Source organism: Serinus canaria, chromosome 7 (genome assembly GCF_022539315.1).
Source record: "Serinus canaria isolate serCan28SL12 chromosome 7, serCan2020, whole genome shotgun sequence".
NCBI classification, from domain to species: Eukaryota; Metazoa; Chordata; class Aves; order Passeriformes; family Fringillidae; genus Serinus; species Serinus canaria.
In genome coordinates, this window is record NC_066321.1 from 8,257,862 (window position 1) to 8,278,541 (window position 20,680).

Genomic DNA, 20,680 nt, shown 5'->3' on the forward strand with positions numbered 1-20,680 from the left:
TCAAGAGAGTCATGGCAATGAAGTTGGCAGCTTAAAGCCTAAATTAAAATGCTATCAAATACCACGTGGTTAAACCCACTCAGGTAACACACTTACCTTCTCAGCATATTCAGATACAATTTGCTTGATCTCATCTGACTGCAGTCCAACAATCTGGCCAACTGTGCTTGCTGTCAGTTTGCCCTGAAATTGTATCAAGAGAATGCTTGGAGCTTTGGAGCAGCCTGTACTTTTACATGGTAATTTCCAGTAAGTTCTAATTTTAAACAGAAATTTGCACAATGAGTAAAAGTCTCTAATCATAAGAAAAGTCCAGGAAACATTCCACCCTTCAAACATAATTTTGCTGATAGAAATTTCTCACTTAAATCTTTTTAGGAAATTATTCTTATTTCAGAAACTTAATTTTTATTCTTTATACTGAATTTTACATTTGCTTAACAAGCAGGCATGTGCAAGAATTCACCTTTAAACTGCATGCATGTATAAAGCCAGTTTTCAAACAGAACTGAATTCTACAGTGGATTTCAGTAGAAAGCATGTCAGCCAGCTCTGAGACTAGACTAATTATTACCTTTTCTTTCATGACTCCAGCATAAAGAGAAACAATGTTTAACGGCTGAAATTATTTCCAGTCCTTTCACACAGAAATCAAAGAACAGACTACAAGTTCCACTATGTCATTAAATACAATGAATTAAGAAAAGAAGATGCATATCTTAGACATAGATAGATGAAAATACATAGATGTATTTTCTATGTCTTAGTCTAATGTATTTATAAGTGTTTTGAAAAGAACCTTGAAAGGCACAGTTTTCTTCTCTCACAGCACTCTCCCCAGTAATCCTCTGAATAATTTCACAAGATGAATAAAGTAAGACAGTGCATCTTGGGTAGTTGCAGAGTGATATCTTTGCCCTGAATTCTTGTAGAAACCATTTGAAATAGGTATTCATTTATATTGTCATTATCATTGATGATAATGCAAATGATGAACTAATTAGCCTTGTAAAATTTACTGTCTTCCTAATTCAACCATTTTTATGCACTCTCCTTATGAAAATTTAAACACAGTCATTCCATGACTTCAGACCCAAATCAGCAGCCTGATTTTAAGAATAATTATCACAATCAAACATAATTTAAAGAAAGCTGTATCAGCTACTGACCTCTTCTGTTGCCATTGCAGCCATTCCAGTCATCAGAGTTTTAATGCGAAGCTACAGCAAAACATGAAGAATTATACATAACAATTTAACTTCTATTAATTAGATATTTTTCTGCCAGGAACACATACATAAAATTAGTATCATATGATGTGTATTTTAAAACATACAATGGGGCCCTAAGTCTATGAAAAGAAGAGGTGGCCAAAGTTACCAAATATAAGGAAAAATTCTTGTAACAGTAAACTTTCACTCAGATTATTCACCTCCCACTGTCAACCAAAAATCAACCTTTTTAAAAAATTCTCAGATTCAAGAAATAAAAAAGAGGTTTTGGGTGTTAAACACCAACAACATTAATTTGGTAGATCAATTTCAGGCTCTGTATTCTCCTGTGGGATGCAACTCTCACTTCAACTAACCATGGACATTTTCCTTCTTTTGGAGAATGACTGGGCAGTGAAAATTGCTGCTCTCCCCCCAGGTTAATAACTCCCATGCCTACTGTGTCTGGGGCTCACCTCTTCAGCAGCCTGAAGGTCATCTTCATCACAAGGCTCAGCTTTCCCTGCTGCTGCAAGCCCTGGAGGTAGCACTGCTTTTTTATCTTCAGCCTTTTAAAGAAAAATTAAGACATTATTATACCTAGCTCCAATATTCTAAAGTGTCAAGAAAGACATCAAGGAGAAAACTTGAATGTAGCTGTTCTGTTTACATGACTACATTTCAGCTGCTGGAATGTCCTCACCCTCCAAATCATGCCAACTGAAATGTAAGCCCTCCTGATTTCTCACAAGTATTCCAACTGTGTCTCTGGCTTCCTATGGACTTATCTGGTCTGAATATTTTTTTTTAATAAATCGTTTTAGCAACTTAATATTGGTGTAACAAACATACAACATAAAAATTGCAAACACGCCTGGTTTAGTTAGAAGAATTTGCACCACTGAAGTAAAGAGAACTGGGGACAGCCAGCCTCAATTTCTAGGTCGCCCTACCACACTACTAACATATTTCACTGTCCACTTCTGCCTTACTGGAGACTCAGCTCCCACAGCAATCATGATGAACATCTAATACACAATATCCCAAAGGCAACAGAATTTTTGAAGAAACAAAATGAACCCTATAAACATGACTAGTGGTGACTCTCAAGGGAAAATAGGCATGCCTAGGTTGAGAAATATCTCCATTTATAAAAACATAAATGTGACATTTGTATGTGGAATATTGAGATAATGAAGAAGAGCAAATTTAATGCATTACCTTCATTGTCTCTGTAATAAAGACTTGTAGCCAAATTAATATCTGCACTGAAATCACAAAACTGCAGACACCCTGCATTTTATGGACATTTTAAGATGCCATAATCGTCAAAAGCACAGCAAGGATGCTCATTTTCAAGAAGGACAATGATTTATTTATAATTTTATTGATGTATAGGTTTCTCTATCACATTAAACAAACATTACAAAACAGTGTTTTGTAATAAATGTCTACAATATTTCTTACCAAGTTGAATGATTCTTTAAAAAGAAAAACCCTTCAATGATCACATTATGGAACACTCAGTTGAAAAATATAAACAGACAAAATATGTCATTACCTAATAATAAAAGTCAAACCAAACAAACCCAATGCCCAACCCTCTTTCTTCTAAACAAAAAAAGCACTTTGCAAATGTGATCTGTGAGCAGAGATGAAGGAAATCCTTTAAAAAGGGTAATCAATTACACCTTTCATGGCATGCAGATTTTTAAATGCAGTTAGCCATTTCTAAAACCTGTCAATAGTAGAAGTTATAGCTGTCTATTCTACTGTATTCTTTTAAGATTTAACAGTAACCAACACTTCAACAATGCAGCTCTTCTCACAATTTGAGCATTTTAAATTAGTATATTTTTTACCTGTTCTGTTTTTCCTGCTTGTCTGCTAAATCCATATCTCCTAAAAGAACAATAGTAACATGAAAGAAAAATACTGTTGTTTATGACTTCCACAAATACATTAAATTTTTATCACTTTTCAGCATAAGATATGCACCAAGAGCCAGGATCAAATTAGTTCTGGAATGTTTTGAGTAAACTAAATAAGCAGGTACTGGAGCATATTTACAGAATGGTTTCAGATCCATTATCTGAATATTCCATATCCCATCAAGATTTGCAAATCTTGACTTTCCGTAAAATATTATCATGTAAATCTCATGAGAGAAAAAGGCAATGCTCTCTTCCCATTTGAAAGTCAATCCTGAGCTATTACACTGCAGTTCATGTTACTGTTAAAAGGAAAGTACTCAAAACAGTGACACAAAAAAAAAAAAATCAAAAATCTATGGCTTTGGGGGAAAAGAAGCCCCAGAAGATACAAAATGGAATTCAGATGTAATCTGCACTTGTTAAGTATTAAGAGCTCAGACAGCAGACAAGATGTTCTTACCACTAAATTGTGAAAAGAAAACAGGAAATAGAAACTAGACATAGAGGCTCTGTAACTTCATTTTTATGTGTTTGGAGAGCTCTCAGTAAACCAGAGGGACTTTCAGAGATAATGGAAAATTGAAAGCCCTGGTAACTTTGTCTCTGAATGAAAGTTTGCAGGAAAGTGAGAAGATAAAACATTCAACCATGATTCAGCCTCCTGATGCAGCAACCACATGAGAAGGAGAAACAGAAGCAACAGCAAGTGCAGGTCCTTTTCCATCAAATTTTCAGTGGATTTCTTGCAAAAAACCTAATATTGATTGACACATACTATCTGGAAGGATGATGTATTTAAGCTGTTTTTATAAAAACCAGGTATTTTTAAAAAACACACCCTAAAAGGAGCATAAAGCCTGGTCTCCCATTGCACAAAATATGGTTCACAAATATGAGGACTGTCCAGTCCCCAGAGAACTTACAGGGTAAGGAAACAAAATCTGAGACCAAACAGGAGTAAATCTGAAATAGCTCAATTCTGAAGCAGTAGGAAAACCCTATCACAATCCAAATTTTATCTGAACTGCTTGTAATACACACTATAAAACCCAGAGAGAGCTAAATGAAGCCTTTCACCTGCCATATTCCAGAAGTGTAGCATGAACCTTTGATTCCTCATCCAGCAGTTCCTCAGCTCCTGTCTGACGTTTGTATTTTCTCTGGGGTTTGTAAACCTCCTGCAAGACAGTGAATGAGTTCAGAGCTTGTAAAAGGGTTTTTTATAAAAAAATAAAGGAGGAATTGTCATCTAGTGATATACACACTGTTTGCTTTCCAACTCAATATACTTAGCCAAATAAACATCCTTCATTTTCTCTTTCTGGAATTACATTATAAAACCGTACTGAATTAATTTCTAAGCAATTTGCTACAGAAATTTTCTAAGTTTAAAAAAACATTATAAATGACTGTTCAACATGAAACAATGTCTCAACCATCTCCTCTGTCAAGTTTGAAAGAAGAATAAAAAGTAACACATTCAACATCTGTTAAAATGATTTGGCTAGTGTCTAGAAATGTTACCTTCTTTGTGAGTTAATTCTATTTCAAAACTCTGATTAGATAATAAAGTGCAATTATTATTTACTCAATGATCATGTGTTACAATGGAATTACAGCAAATTTTATTACAATTTAAGGGAAAAAAAGTCTCAAGGAGTTTGGTAGTAAAATGACTTTAATATCCTGCTATCCAAGGGTAATCCAATAGTTCAACAACAGCCCATCAAATAAACAAGAATTCTCAATTACTATTTTGTACTGACAGAGCTGCTTCCAATTTAAAAACAAAAGGGAGAGCATTTCTTTTAAAATCTGGCTTTCCATACCACACAAACTATTATTTTCAACAAACAGTTCCTACAACATAACACTGCTGAAATGGCTTTCCATCTTTTTCAAAGATGTAATCCCAAAATGGAGATTTCAAACAAGTACAAATTGACAGAGGGTGAGCTAAGTGTAAAACAGAATACATGCCTCACCAGAAAGGCAAGTGTTTCCAGGTGGAGTAAAAGGCTCATTGTAAGCCTGCCAATAATTAAAAAACCCAATGAAACATGGGTAACAACACTTTAGAAACTAATTGAGATTTCCAAAGCAAGCACAATTATTCAAGTAGATTAACAAAGGATCTACATTGGTCATCACCTGGAGACTTTCATTGCAATGTTATTCTACAAACACATGCTGTAATTCAACCACATATATTACACTCAGCAGCACTCAGGTCATTTGCACAGAAAAACAACTACCTCCCTCCAAAACCTGACAAAAGAGTAAGGTGATTTGTCTGGCCCATTTCACAACCTCTCATGTGGCTCCTTACACCAGCACTGAGCACCTCCATCTATGCATGAAGAGCTCAGGGTGCCTGGCTAGAGCTGTCTGAAAAAACAGTGATTTTTCTCAGGAGAGCAGGGTTTCACTTTCTGTTGAAGAGCCTTGAAAATGTCCCATTCAAAGCAAACCCAGATTTCTCCTCTCTTGTCAAATGCTGCCCTGGAATTTATCAAGATGGTCCAAAAAACCCCCAAAGCAGTAGCAAACTACTGAGTCAGAAATGGTGAATTGAGGTCCTAAGCAAAGAGGGAAATCAGAAAGCAAGAAGAGAAACTCCAGTGGCCAGCCAGACAGCTGAATTCAGGTATGACAGTGAGAGCCCAGGTATTTTACTACTTTACCTCTCTGTAGCATTCATGAACAAGCTTTCAAAAAATATATACAAACAGTTTATCCAAGAGTTAAAAGATTTGCATGTGAAAAGAGGGAACACAGGTGAGACCACCTTTCCCAACCAACATCTGCTACTTGAAGAAAACAGTCCTGAAGGAGGGTGTTTACTTTCATTGCTAATTACAAGAAGTGAAAAAGTCAAGTTCTGAAATGCAGATAATTGAGATCATCACCACATGAACTAATTTAAAGACAAATAGCACAACTGCTGACTTTTGTTTGATAGTGTGGGATTCCACACAGCCCATGCAGGCAGTGAATATGGTTTATCTCCTCATACAGTGCTCATCTATCAATGTGATATATTGGCATTTGAGACCCATCTGAAGGATGAAGATCAATATGTAACTTAATTGGGATCTTCTCATGATAAAACCCAATTAACCAGAATTAACCACCTCCATTTCAGCATTAAAACCACTCATTTGGCCATAAAAAAAAGAAATCTAACATACTTACAAAGATATCAGTAACCGTTTTGAGTGCCTTCTCTTTTCTTTGCATGAATTCATCATCCTGAAAGACATTAGTGGAGGTAATTAAAAATACCAGGAATGGACACTAAATTTCAAACATTCTAATGATTCTGTGAAACAAAGCTGTCAAACAGTTTCTGAGTTGCCCAGTGATTTGGTGAAATGTTAGTGATTTGCTGTAACAAGAGAAGTACTTGCTTCTGCCTTCAGATGGGTGATAGGTCATCAAAACTTGTCCAGATCAGCAGCCTGGCTGCTCTCTGTTCAGAGAGTACCTGACACAAAAGCAGTCCCAGCCCACTACTGGCACCTCCAATCTTTAATACACTATTAAGAAATTAAGCTGAGATAGACTTGATGTGGGAAAGAGAAGTTTCCTTTACTATTTAGTTTCTAAGCATTAAAGATAATAATTATTAAAAAAAAAAAAATCTCAATTAACTACATTAGGTTCTCCAAAGCATGCTGAGTGTTTCTGAACAGTTAGAATGACAAAAAAATACCAAATACTACAGAAAAACTAAGGCAATCATTGGGCAAAAATTAACCAGAATCTACAAAATCTCACAATAATGCTTCAATTTTTTTCCAGATAAATTTGTAGGGGATTCCTTCAACACTCACTCACAAAACAATGGCACTTTACTCCGGTAAAGTGTGCAGATTTCAGAGCTGTGAGGCTGATATTGCAACTGAAGATCTGAGTTAACAGAAACAAGAACTGCCTTGGTCTTACCTCTGGCAGTCTGTGAGTTTTTTGAAACTGTGATATAGAGTAAGAACGGACATAATCTCCCATTTCTTCCCTTGTTTCTATTGCACGTTTCACCAGCCACTGAAAAAAAATGCATTAGCTGAAAACAAAAGAATAATAGCAGCAAGCACCAAACTGCTGCCTAATTTTTTAATACATGATAAAAGCTAAAAGCACATTCTTAAGCATGGAAACAAGAGTATGTGATTTATTTGTAAACATGGCAACTCTTTGGCCTAACCCTAACAAAATGTGTCAGTATTTGCTACTTTATAAACACTTCTTTTTCTTTTGTGCATATGTTTCTTGTATGAAATTCTCCTACTGTAAATTACTGGTTTAAAAGACTACAGCTCCACCATGAACAGACAGAACTTCAAGCCTATGAAGCGCTCATGAAGAACCACATGCCTATGCAAGAAAAAAGGCTTCTTCTGACATTTATAAGACCACACAAAAAGCCACAAAGTACTGAAGTACAATTTTAACAATGTTGGAGAAGATAAATCTTACAGACTGTTGACAGCCTGTGCAGGAGGTCACAGAAGAGATGAGATCAGTTGTGGGATTCAAGTTTGAACCAACAACCGTTTCCTGTGCTATAACCATGAACCCCTGGAAAGTGAAGGGAACATGATGACAACAAGAGACGAAAATGAAGAATATTAATTACCAAGAACATCTCAACACAAGACTGTACATACTTTTGCCTGTGATCATATGCAGAATTTATTAGGAAGAACAATGACATTTCTGCCTAATGGAATATTTGTAAGATTTTTAAAATTTTTTTTTAAATTCTGCTACAGTCTATGGCAGTGAGCCAACTCAGCCTAATTTCTTCCTGTAGGGAAGGATCCATCTAAATTCTTGCACAGTGCAAGAGCTAATGGGACAGAATGCCAGACTTGAGAGCAAGCATTTGTAGTATTTGAAAATTGATTTGAGATTTACAGATAGCAAGTGGAATCTTGATTTTAACAGGGCATTGAATAAAGTGCCATTATCAAATACATAATTCCTACATGGTGCAGTCAGCATTTTATATTTTGCATGGTTTTTTTCAGAATTCTGGTGACACCAACAAGTTTTCTTGAAAGTCTTTCTTGGCTGGGATGAAATGAGAAACCTGCAGTATGTAGAGCAGGCAGAACTTCACAGGGACCTGATAGAAAGCCACAATTTTTAAACCAAGATCCTCTACATACCAAAAACTAAGCTCATCAAAATAGACTTGTATGGGTCAGCTATACCACCTACTGGCTAGCTACAAATACTGAGAGTCACTGCTCTCAGAGAAACCCAGAACTAGATTTCCTCCCTGTTTTGAATTAATAGTTCTCCTTTCCAGAAGTAATATCCCACACCAGGATTTGGGATAAAGCAGGTGAGAGAAAAGAACACCTAGTGCTATTGTTTTTACAGAAGGAGGAATACATTTCCTATGAAAGCAGCCTAGTATTTGATAAATGTAACCATTCATTGCCATCCAGTGACCAGGGCAAGAAACTCACCTGGGCTGAATTTTTTTTTTTTTTCTGTGTAGGAAATAAGGGTTCAGAAGAAAAACTCACATTAGCAAGATACAAACTTTCCACCTTAAGCAGCATGATTACAGCCTGAAAGCTGCATAAGAGCAGCACACACCACAGAATATTTTGTGGGGAGTGCAGTTAAGTGTGGTTTTCTTCAAGAGCTTCCAACTAGAAGATAAGAGGAAAGAGCACCAGGAAGTTTTTCCCGCTTCTTACAGACTGAAATTTAGATTCTTCTTACTTGCTAAATTCCTTCACAGGCATGAGGTAAGAAGATATTTATTGGGAAAGAAGCTTGCTTAATAGTTTTCATTTTCCCTATCTGTCAAAGACACCTTTCTGTGCACAGATGAAAGGAAAATCAAAAAATGCCAAGGATTCTCAAAATACCACATGTAACTGGAACACATCAAGTGCTAGCTTCAATCGTAATAAACTTGAGAACGAGGCACATGGTGAGTTAGTGGTGCTCAACAAATACACAGTAAGAGGATCACTGGTCAGAACTCAGTTTTAAGTGATAGGAAATAAGGATGAATTATGCTTAAAGAAATTACCCCAATGACTTCTGCCTTATTCATATCCTTCAGATCTACCTGCATAACTTACTCCATAAGCTTAAAAACAGACTGGAAAGTATTTGTTTTATTTCCTAATCTAACAAAGCAAACTATAAGATTCCACAACAAGATTAAACTTCAGTTTCTTTAAGCAGGCATTGCACAATAGGCACAATCTGACTCCACTGCAAAGAATTCAGAGTTTGTTTTGTTTACTTTCTAAATGTGGATCAAACAATACTGAAAAATTCTATCTTCCATAATGGCACCTCATTCTTTAAAAAATTTAATTCAAACTACTTCTCTGTGCTTATTTATTCCAAAGTCAAAGAGCCAAACAATAATGCAAAGCTTTGTTCTATTTTTTATGCAATTTTTATTACTTTTTTCAGCAAAGTATCAATACACCACGAAATTATTACCTGTACAACAGGAAATATATGAATGAAATCCAATCCCTGGATCTGATGTGGTTCCAAACGATGTGGACACTTCATTTTTGGTAATACTGACACGATTTTTTCAGTTAAGGCACTGTTATAAAAACAACAAAAAGATGTTACAAAAAGACAGATATGCTACAATTTTCTTTTGTACATTACAGGTTATTTTTGCAAACACAGTAGATCAAAGATTCCCTCAAGTAACTTCCACTATATATAATGAAAAGCAATCAAACTTATTTACAAAACAGCTTTTACAGGCACTATTTATATCATCAGTCTGTGAAGAGGTGATTAAGCCCCACTTACAGGCTCCTACCTTGGAAATTCATTTAACTACTACAGAAAATTTCAAGATCTGCATGTCTGGACAGATAAAATACCCACATAAAATACACCACCAGAAACACCTTTGCATGTTATAGGGTACACCCAACATGAAGAGACAGTATCTTTAAGAACAGTTACATTAAGTAAGAGAAGAAGTCCAGAAACAAATGTAAGGACTTAAAACTTTATTTAGCAGAACTCTCAAAATAAATATTGATGCTACTCCTGAAACTTTTTGAATTTAAATACATACTGCACTTAAAGGCTAAATACACAGTACACTTCACATTCTTTTCAAGTGACTAAAATTGAATTTGCTGGCAGCAATCTCATTCTAGAGCTCAGTAAGAGCTGGTTAAGTGAAAGGATTACCCTGCCACAAGGGATCCATCTGCAAGAACTTCATCCTGTTTCCACTGAATACCTAATTTTAGGGCAAGAATTTTCTTTTGCTGTCAATGTTGGCAAGTACATTTTTAAAGCAGGTGTAACCACTGAGAAAGAAAACTTTACTTGGAAAACCAAAGCTATTTTCCCATGAAGGAAAGAAAATGAACTGGTCCAGTACTGACCTCACTGATATTTATACTGTGCAAATGGACAACTAAGGTCCTGGAAGAACAAAAGAGGATCAAGAGATATGAGACAGTGACCAAAATATGGGAATAGAGCCTGAAACACTTTACATCCTAAAAGGAAGTGAAGCACAATCAAAGAAGATGCAATTAAAACAAAAAGCTATTTATCCAACAGATGCAAGATCCTCTCCTAATGTATGCTACCATGTTTATTTCAGCCCAGCAAATAAATAACAGGACAGCATCACAATGGTGTAACACCATCACTTTGGAATAATACTGAGAAAACACAGTTTAACTTTTCTTTATCTTGAAAACACCACAGAAGCCCTGAGCCTCTACCAACACAAACATTACATGAACATCAAAACAGCCTATGCTCCTATGTTCTGAACACTTGAGATTTACAAATAAATCATTGTTGCTGTTTTCGGAGAGGCGTGGTTTTTGTTTTGCCAGTTTTGCATCCAGTCAGCTGGAAAAATAGAACATTTTGAGAACAACTTAACCAGTTCCTACCCTGTTGTTCCTAAGGATAGGAAAACCAAAAAACTATCACTATCATTTCCATTCCTAGTCTCTAATTAATTTTTTGCACTCAGCAATGCTTTATGTAGTTATTTATCTATGATGGTTTGAGTGTCTCCAAATGCAATTGCAATACCCACAAATATTTATTTTGAAAACACTTGCCAATGCTCTATGACTTAAGAAAACACAGGAAGATGCTCTTTTTAACTACACTGAGTAAATAAGTCTCTTAATAAGCCACTGTAACTTACCAGGTTAAAGTTATTTCCTGCAAATTTTAATTATGTCTCTTTTATCACAGATATACATAAAGAAATAATGGAGTTTAGAATGTGTTCCCTTTCCCAGCATAAACAATGTCTATAAGCTCCCTGGCACAGGAACTAGCTGGCTTATGAGCAAATTCCATGCATAAGAAATGAATCAAAACAAAATGTTCTCATTGGGTCACCCTAAGGAAGGAAATCCTCCCCCTCAGTATGGGGCAGGTAACTATTTTGGCAACAGTGACATGCTTTAAATTCTGTTTGCTGATGCCTACAATTCTAACCCAGAACCATAAAAGGGAGTCAGAGGTTATTTACACAGCAGAACTGCAGACAGGGAACTCAGGGAAGGCCTTCTAATGTTGCACTCCAGCTTCCAGCAGCATGGTCTCCCTCTGCCCTTTGCTTTGGCCTCTGCATCATCCCCTTGTGCCAGCACAAGCATCTGTACAGCTGCACAGAGAACTGGATCCAGGAATTCATTCATGTTAAAACTATTTTCTTTTTTTTTTTTTTTTTTCCTTTTGGGTTTTGGTTTTCAAGGTTTTGTTTTTTTTTTTTTTGTAGGTCTTAATTTGGATCAGTTCCCAATACAGTTCAATGTGGAGCCACATAAATGCTTTTAGTGCTTAGTTGGGATATAAGAACATGGCAGCCCAAAGGGAACAGCCCTGCCTTTTTTGAGATAAGCTTCTTTCTGGATTTAGAATTTGTGGAACTACAGTCTGAGAAACCCAAAAACCTGTGCAATGCTTTGTAAACAGGCAGTCCTCAAAAGCAGGAAATTTGAACTAAAACTCTTTCTTAGAAACACAGCAGGTAACTTCCCCTTCCCCACCCACTTTTTATTTTTTAAGAAGAAGAAGAAGAAGGAAAATCCCCCCCCCCTTGCCATTTAATCAGCTTACATTTTTTGACCAATAGTAGAGTTTTCCTGAAACAATAAATCCACGTCGATATCAAAGCTGCAGGTAGTGATACACCACGTCATGCCTCCCACCACCTGGCAAAGGAGCAACAGCATGGTCAGGGCCATTTTAAACTGAAGAGGTAAACCCAAATACATCTTTGAGGCTTTATTTATTTCAGAAACTATATCTCAGTAATCTCACCATCCTCAGTATCCTCTCTGCTCTAAGTCAGAAACAGGTAACATAACCATTCCAACTTCATACAATACTGTACACAATACATGTGTACAAGAAGACAGAAACCAACCCAGCAGTTATTGACAATCTAAATTCCTCTCTTAGCTTTAGATATTAGTTTTGAAACAACTCTCAGATTGAAAAAAGAAAACCAACCAACCAAAAGGATAAAACAAAACAGTATGTTAAAAGTCATGACCTCTAAAAAGGGATCATATCAAAGTTTTATCAAGGATCATAATTACTGCAGTCTTATATTTACCTTTTTATATACATCTTTGCTACTATTATTTATTGCTTGCTGATACATGCAACACTAAGTGCTAGACACAGCATCAGCACAGCAATGGAAATCCCCAGCTCTGCAGAAATCTCTATTTCAGGCCCTATTCTGACATGGGCATATTTAAACTCCTGAGCCATTTAATCAACTTTACATAAATATTTAAAGACAACCTTGCATAAACATGTGCAAAATAACCTAAATGTATGAAAAGGCAAAGAAGAGAAAAAGGGATTAAAAAGTGGAATAACTTGCCATTATCACACAACAAATTAGGAACCTTGGTTTCTAACAAGGTTTGTGACATATTCTCCCTCTCACACCCCCCTCTGTGTTAACCTACATATCCCTTTTGCATTAGCAGTGTGATCATTTTCAGTAGCAAGGCTCATTTTGACGAGGTTGAGCACTGCAATAGAATGGTAACTTTGCAATTCTATTTAAGTACCTATAAGTGATTTCTACACATAAATGCAACAATGTAACATCCTAAGGCAGTCTCCTTGAAACTTCTCTGTGAGCACAGACTCCTGAGCAGCAACTGTTAGCAATACCAAGGAGTTTGAATAAAATAAAACTGCATTGCAAAGTAAGGCTGTGCTATGATCAGAGAGAGAGCAGAAAACAGAAGAATCCATTTCAAGGCTTCTGTGTTTTCAAACCTTGGTTCAGGAATTTCTCACAGAGTCAGCATTAAAGCAACTCAGAAATCTCTCTTCAACCTGAACTTTGCTCACTGTTAGCATCACACACTTCCTGTCTAGAACAATGAACGCTTAACAAATATGACATTATAAAGATATGTAAAAACAGCCCCAAAATAATCTCACCAGGCTAACTGCTCCGTTCTTACACAGATACTTCCTCATTTCTCATCAATGTTGTTTTTAAAATTACCATGCTATCTCCAAGTATTCAAAGACTCCAAGTATTCAAAGACTAGCTATTCTAACTGCTGTTGGGAGAGAGAGGAAAATTCCCTGCACACAACTCTAGCATAGGCCATAACACCCCAAAAAAGCAGACAGCAGTAAGTCTGCATCCAACTGTCTCCTCTAAAACAGGCCTTGCTGCACAAAATTGTCTTCCAAGACTGAGGAGGTCCTGTCTGTCTGAAACTAGGTCATTTGCAGAATTATTCACACAGGGAAGCCTCATAGGTTGCAACTGTCTTTTATAAAGTCACCCAGAATTGCTAAGCAAACCAGCAAAATGTATAAGCCTCTTATACTTGAAAGAAATGTTTGAAATATTGTAATGGCCTCACCTTGTCAAAGGGTGATAACCCCTTGATTCTTGCTCGAAAATATCCAGCAGCCACCAACAGTTCCAAGATTTCAGTCAACTTGATGTTTTGTTCCTCATCCTCTCTTGTTTCAACCTGACAATCAACACAACAAAACACTAATTCAGTTTTTCTCATTCATTTGAAGAGCGAGCATTTTTCGAGCCTTGGCACAGATCGCATACCAGGGGAAACCTGCCTTCCATTAGCAAATTGGTTGTTAATTTGAAAGACGTTGAAGAAACAGGTAACACATTTCTACTGGGCTTAACATCATATATTTTCACCCAGTTAAACATTTTAATCTGCTTTTACTGTTCAAATTCCTGGTCCACTGCTTGCCTCTAGTTACTAAGATTGTCCTATTGCCATAAGCCAGCTAACTTATTCTCCATTTCACACATTTCTTTCAATTTCAGGGTTTATAAACTCACACACCTCAATTTAACCTCTATCCCAGCCGAAACCAGGACACGCTCCTCTAATCCTTCTACAAGAACAGGAGGAGACGCTCACATGGAATTCCACTTTTTGGGCAATGCAATTTCAAAGCACGGCAGTAACAAAACTAAACTGTGACGGGCAGCCCGGACAGCCTCAGTGCTCCGAAGCCTCACCAGCACAGCCAGCCAGTCTCAGGGCTTTTATCCCCGCTTTACAGGATGAAACCCCCCAGCTCCGGGGATACACGCGATTTCCTAGAGGCACAGAACATCCCAGCACCTCAGCCCTAGGCCGGAGAGCCGCTCACAGGGTCCAGGTCTGCCCCGAGGGGCTGCACGGACCAACCTGCACACCCTTCCCACCTCCACCCCTCTGGGCACCCTGCTCCACTCCGCTCCCTGCCACGGGAACCCGGCCAGCCGGGCTTGCAGCGGGGACACGGCAAGGCGATGGTGCACCGAAGGTGACCCGCATAGCGCTGCCGGCAGCCCCGCAGGCCTCCCCGCGTCCCCCGCGCCCAGCGCGCTGCGCGGCACCGACCCCCGCGCTGCCGGCGAGGGCCGGGAACCGGGGCAGGAGCAGGCGGGGATCCCGGGGACGCCGGTGCAGCGGGGCCGGAGGAACAGCGGCCGCGCCCGGGCACGGGGGGCTGGGAGAGACGCGGCTCCGGTACCTCCTGCGGGGCCTGGCGCTCCTGTCCCCGCGGGAACCCCATCGCCCTCCGCCGCCGGCCGCGCCGCTGTCACGTCCGCTCCCCGCCGCCGCAGCGCCCCGGCGAAGGGGTGTTCCCGGCCGGCGGCTGCCGGGTTCCCCCGCCCCCGCTCAATGGTTCGCCCGCACCCTCCTTGCGTACAAGCGCATCCGGGCCGTGCCATTCGCGGCCGAGGGGTGCCGGGGAAGGAGGGCGGCGGCTCATGTGACTGACTGGCTGCGCGGAGCGCAACGGCCGCGGCCCCGCCCGCGGGCTGCGCCCTTGCCCCCGGGTGCCCCCGTGCCCGCGGCCCCTCAGAGCGCGGCTCCTCCTCGCGGGTCCCGGGCGTTTCCCCTGCGCGGCGCTGCCCTTCGGCCGCCGCTCTTTTCTCCTTTTTTTTCGTCTTGCAAGGGGTCCTGAGGCCTCCCGCCAGCATGGAGGACAAGTTACTGAGTGCTCTGACTGCGAGGCCCCTCACTGCCGCTCATGCCGCGCTGGGCGCTGACACTTCTTCATTGCCAGCCGTGTTTCCTTTGATGTCCTAAGAACTGAAGCGGGGTTTAATTCTGTTTTTTCTCCCCTGCACACATGTCAAAGAATCATTGAATCCATTAGTTTGGAAAAGACCTCTGAGATCAGCAAGTCCAACATCGAACACCACCATGTCAACTGGACCTTGGCATCAAGAGCCATTTCCAGGCTTTCCTTAAACACTTCCAGGGACGGTGGCTCCACCGCTTCCCTAAGCACGCTGTGTTCCTCAATAAAATCACACCAAAGCACAGGGATTTGATGGGCTGAACAGCTGGAGAAAACCATGGCAGCATTTCATGGCTAGCATCCTTGTTGGTGATGGCTTAGGAAATACTTGACGGTGGTGTCTTTTCAAGTCTATCACAGATGTTCTGTTTCCAGACTCTTCACCACACACAGAATATTAAAAAAAAATAACCTTGCACTCAGCTGTGGCTGGAAGCATCTCGATAAGGTGAAGGAACAGGAGTGCAGCATTCCCAGCCTTTGGAGGGCAGCAGAGTATACATGAGCCAGTCCATTATGACTGCTGCCCTGACAGAGTGATCAAAAGAATTATTATTATTATTATTATTATTATTATTATTATTATTATTATTATTATTATTATTATTATTATTATTATTATTATTATTATTAATTATCAACTACTATCATCAAAAATAGGCCAGACCAGCTCAGGCCATGTACTGGTGTAACCACAGGCCACATCTTAAACAGAGCTGCAGAACACTGTTCCACAGCCCCAGAGGGTAATGTGGTCACCACAGCAATATGGGCTTTCTGTGTTTTGTCTGCCTTCTCCTCACAGAGAAGTGCATGGCTCTGATTTGACTGCCATGCAGAGGAAGACTGAAGCCCACAAAAAGCAAAGGCAAGGGCTGAAACAGGAGAGTGTTAGGGAGGGATGTAGATGACCTTCAGATGCAGCAGCAACTGCAGAAATAAACAAAAATGATAAATAAAAGCCAAAGGTATTATGAACTAGGGGCTTAAGTGGTAACTGAGTATCAGATAAGGGAGGGAACTAACCTACATTGGGAAATGGAACTGTTTGTCTGATTTTTTAAAGCACAGTAAGGTAAGGGAGGGAGACAGGGCTAACTGCTATGAACTTTAAAACTCATGCATCTGACACCCAAAATCACATAGCTGGCTTGAAATTATGTGCTAACAGAAATGTAATAGGTTCTTTTCATTTGCTTTATGTCCATGAGACAACAAAGACTGGAAACATTTTTCTCCTTTATATGCTGGAATTTTCCTTCATCTGGTATGTAGTTAGGAAAGAAAAGAGTAAAGCAGGAAAATAGAAAAATCTATGGTTATTGCAACTCATCTTGGATCACTTAAACCTCAATAAAATACTTTGCGAAAGCACTGCTTCCCAACACCTCATTGTGATGCAAATTCACTCAGTTACTCAGACAGAGCTGCTGTCCCCTATGACATTTGGATAATCAATCTTCTAAATACCAATTAGTTTTAAAAGGAGTCCCAAGAGAGGTACCACTGAAAAAGGAAAAACCTCCTTTCCTTCAGATTTTTAGATTTCGTGCTTTCAAATCTCTAGCAGTTTCAATTTAGGCTTAGTTTTCCCTTTCCCTACTTTATTTTGATCTGTGAAGGTAAGTGAGCTCTAGTTCTTGGTGCAGCTGCTTTCAGCAATCCTGTCTTGATTTTTCTATTTCATTAATCTTGATCCCACAAAGCTGAGCTAAAAAGCTTCCTCATTTTTTTATAGCCATGTGATTCATTTTGCTGCTCAGCCTGGACTTGTGACAACATTAAGCTCAGTCACCTCTGAAAATGTAGCAGTCGATCTCACTGTATCTTTTAGCACATATTTGTTTCTTCTTGTAATAAAAATAAAAGCATGAATTGGAGTCCTGACAGCAACAGCAAGGGCTCCACTGTCTGTAGAGTAGACACAGTTAGATAAACAAAGTAATTTAATTAACTTTCCAATGTTCTCTATTCTGAGAAAGCCTAAAAGAGATTTATTTCCATTTTGCATGATAGATAAAGTATGTATAACTTCCTGTGCAATGGTCCTTTCTACAGCATTTCTTGTTACCGTGCAACGTTCTTGTAAGGATACCATAAAGTGTAACAGACAGATCTCAGAGTAAATGGAAAGGATCTCAGTGGTTGCATCAGGCCATGGACGTATGTGCTGCCATGACTGAATCTTCCCAGTTGGATTCCTACTTACAGGAGAAGCTGAAGCCACTTGTAAGGAACTAAGCCCAGGCCTTCCAAACTCAGTATCAGATTTTGCATTGGTTTCTGTGGCTCATATCTTGAGTGGGCTCTTTTTTCAACCCATGTTGTTGCCTGGCAGCCCCAGCATAGAGATGACTTCCATTCCTCTCCTTAATGAAATGATTCCTGTAATAAAGGTTTTCATCCAGATTTCTGGAATCAGCAGTACTGTTTGCTACAGCACAAGTATCTTCCTCTGTATGCATTTACTCTTTTAATTTGTTGTCTTGGTTGTATCCCATCTCCTTAGAGTTACCCAGTTCCCCTTCATCTCTTTCCTGAGATGTAGTAGGCATAGAGAACCATTCAGTGGGCAATTGCAAATTCCCAATTATTGTCAGTGAAAGTGAGGCTGTGCACTGTGAAATGAAAAAGTCACAGACCTGTTACAGTGGCCACTGTGTTAGGGGCTGCAGCAGACCATTGCATCCCATCAGACCAGCTGATATTCTTTGCAAGGTATTGTGCCCTTTCAGCACTCATATATAACAGGAAAGAGTGGTGTTTTAAACATGCTCACTGTTGTACCCATGGGTGACATTTAGAAGGTCCAGTCCAGCCAAGGTCCTGTTCGGTCTCTCTGAGCAATTCCTATTTTCAGCACTTAATAGTTTAATACATACAGGCAGACAAGAAGACATCTTTTTCTTGAAAATTATGTTTGTGTAATTTTAATATTATTTTGTAAGATTGGCAATATGAATGCAAACATTTTTAGCTGACTTACTTGGCATAGGAAAGATTTTGTGGCCTGTGAAATTTGTAGAGGAAAAGGTAATCTGATAGTGGAAATATTGAGATTCTAGTAAGAAAAAAAATCACAGCTTCCTCATGGTCTACATGACAGAACTTGACAGAATTGGTGTCCAGTCCTCTCTACAATTTCATCTGTGCCATATCTAGAAGTCTCCTGGAGAGAAATGAGAATACTATAGCTAAGGATGTGATGAATATAAAGTTTTCATCGGACTTCTCTTGATTTTGATCGCATGACTCAAAGACTGTAGTCACCATATGGAAGTAGCCAATCATTTTGGGTATTTCAATTTTTGAGAGGCTGGATTTTCAGAGAGTGTTACTGTGCTCTCTTTGAAAACCAGGCTGCTGAGGAGTTTCTCAGTTTCTACATGAGTATGCATTACAAAGTCCAGGCAAGGACAGGCACAGCACACCTTGACACAGAGTAGTCTCCCACAGAGAGGTTTGTTTGGGACCGTGCCTTTGCACATCTTTTCTGAAAGTCTCAGGTCATCTGTAGCTGTTGTGCTCAAAATAAATTAATCTCCAGGAGAATGACATGGGTCTTTCTAACTCACATATCATCCATGGAACAACTAATTAAATCTGATTTACTGAGCCTCGACCTGGGAAGGAACAAACAAAATAAGAACCTTTGCACTGGAAGTGCATCACAGACTCCTTGATTTGGGCCAGGATATTAAATTTCAGATCACAGCCCTGTGAAGAAATGTTTTCCTTCATTTTTATATTGAGACTGAGCAAATCTGATATGGAATTTTTGGAAAACAAAATGCCCAGGAACTTATAATATATTTGTGAAAGGTAAAACTTCTCCGAACAGAATCACTAGTTAAGATTTACTTGAAGTTCAAAGAATAAGATACTACAGGTCATTGGATTACTGATTTACAAATCCTTACAAAGAGGCAGAGAGGTTTATATTTTTGCTGTGGCATTCTTAGGCCAAAATAAAATATATGGATTTAGACTTTACCTTCTACATGCCATAATACTACTACTTCACTTAAAATAGTTGTAAGAATGAACAGTTAATTTCCCAATGGAGTGAGAGAGTCTGACACAGTAACAGACTTCTCACAGGTACACCTCACTCCCAAGAGAATGATGATCTAAGATGGAGGAGTTTTTTCAGCTTTTCTTCTTTCATGTTGATTTTTTGAAAGAGAATTGAAAAGGTAGATGAATGGTAAGAGAAGCAAGATAAAATATCAGTGATGTAGAGATGAAAAAGACAGAACTGTAGAGATTCGAGGTGAGCATTGTAAGTGTAACCTTGGACAAAACTAAGCAAAAAAGGAAAATAGCCTGCAGGGAAAAAAATGGCTGTATACCATCTGGATAGACATCCAGTTTAACATGAGTAATTTACACATGTGTGCATTTTGAAATGAAACAGTCCTACCAAGCAATGTTTTTTAGGAATTTTAGCCTGACTGCAACTTAACCCTAAGTGAAAAGCAAACTTTGCTGCCATTCACTACCACTCCCTCCATCTTCAGACTGCTTCTAAGCAGGGGATTCTGGCGTAATCCAAAACTGCCAGTAGAAACACGCGTCCTTTTAAGAACCAAATGTTGCTTCCACTCAGGCAGGCACTGTGACAAATGGTGGGAGAGCACCCTCTGGTGACAGCAGGCACACGCTGTGCTCTGCTGCCAGCAGGAAACGCGTTCCCGCAGTACGGGCGGGGCTCTGGAAAGCCGCCTGGATGGGCTTTCTTGAGTAGGTTTTAATTCATTATTCCGTTATCCGTAGGGAAGTACAAGAGTGAGCGTCCTGAAAACAAATCAGGGATGACAGTGACCTTACTTCTGTCTCTTAAATCACCGAGTTCTTGTAATTTGAATCAAACATTTTCTGAATTGTCCTGAGACATTTTTTAGAAGGGTTTGGAGCAGGTTTTATGGGCACCAT

At 39.1% G+C, this 20,680-nt stretch overlaps 1 protein-coding gene across 2 annotated transcripts in view; it reads right to left on the minus strand.

Annotated features, from left to right (window-relative positions):
- Positions 1–15,330, minus strand: part of CCDC93 (coiled-coil domain containing 93) — a 32,360-nt gene extending 17,030 nt beyond the window's left edge. For both annotated transcript variants that reach the window (XM_030241507.2, XM_050976819.1), the window contains exons 1-11: positions 15,188–15,330; positions 14,053–14,166; positions 12,263–12,357; positions 9,629–9,740; positions 7,094–7,192; positions 6,341–6,397; positions 4,223–4,323; positions 3,074–3,113; positions 1,688–1,780; positions 1,170–1,220; positions 97–183 (exon numbers count right to left, since the gene is read on the minus strand). In XM_030241507.2, the coding sequence (XP_030097367.1) occupies positions 97–183; positions 1,170–1,220; positions 1,688–1,780; positions 3,074–3,113; positions 4,223–4,323; positions 6,341–6,397; positions 7,094–7,192; positions 9,629–9,740; positions 12,263–12,357; positions 14,053–14,166; positions 15,188–15,229 (891 nt within the window). In that variant the 5' untranslated portion in view covers positions 15,230–15,330. The remainder of the gene's footprint in view (positions 1–96; positions 184–1,169; positions 1,221–1,687; positions 1,781–3,073; positions 3,114–4,222; positions 4,324–6,340; positions 6,398–7,093; positions 7,193–9,628; positions 9,741–12,262; positions 12,358–14,052; positions 14,167–15,187) is intronic.
- Positions 15,331–20,680: the final 5,350 nt, after the last annotated feature.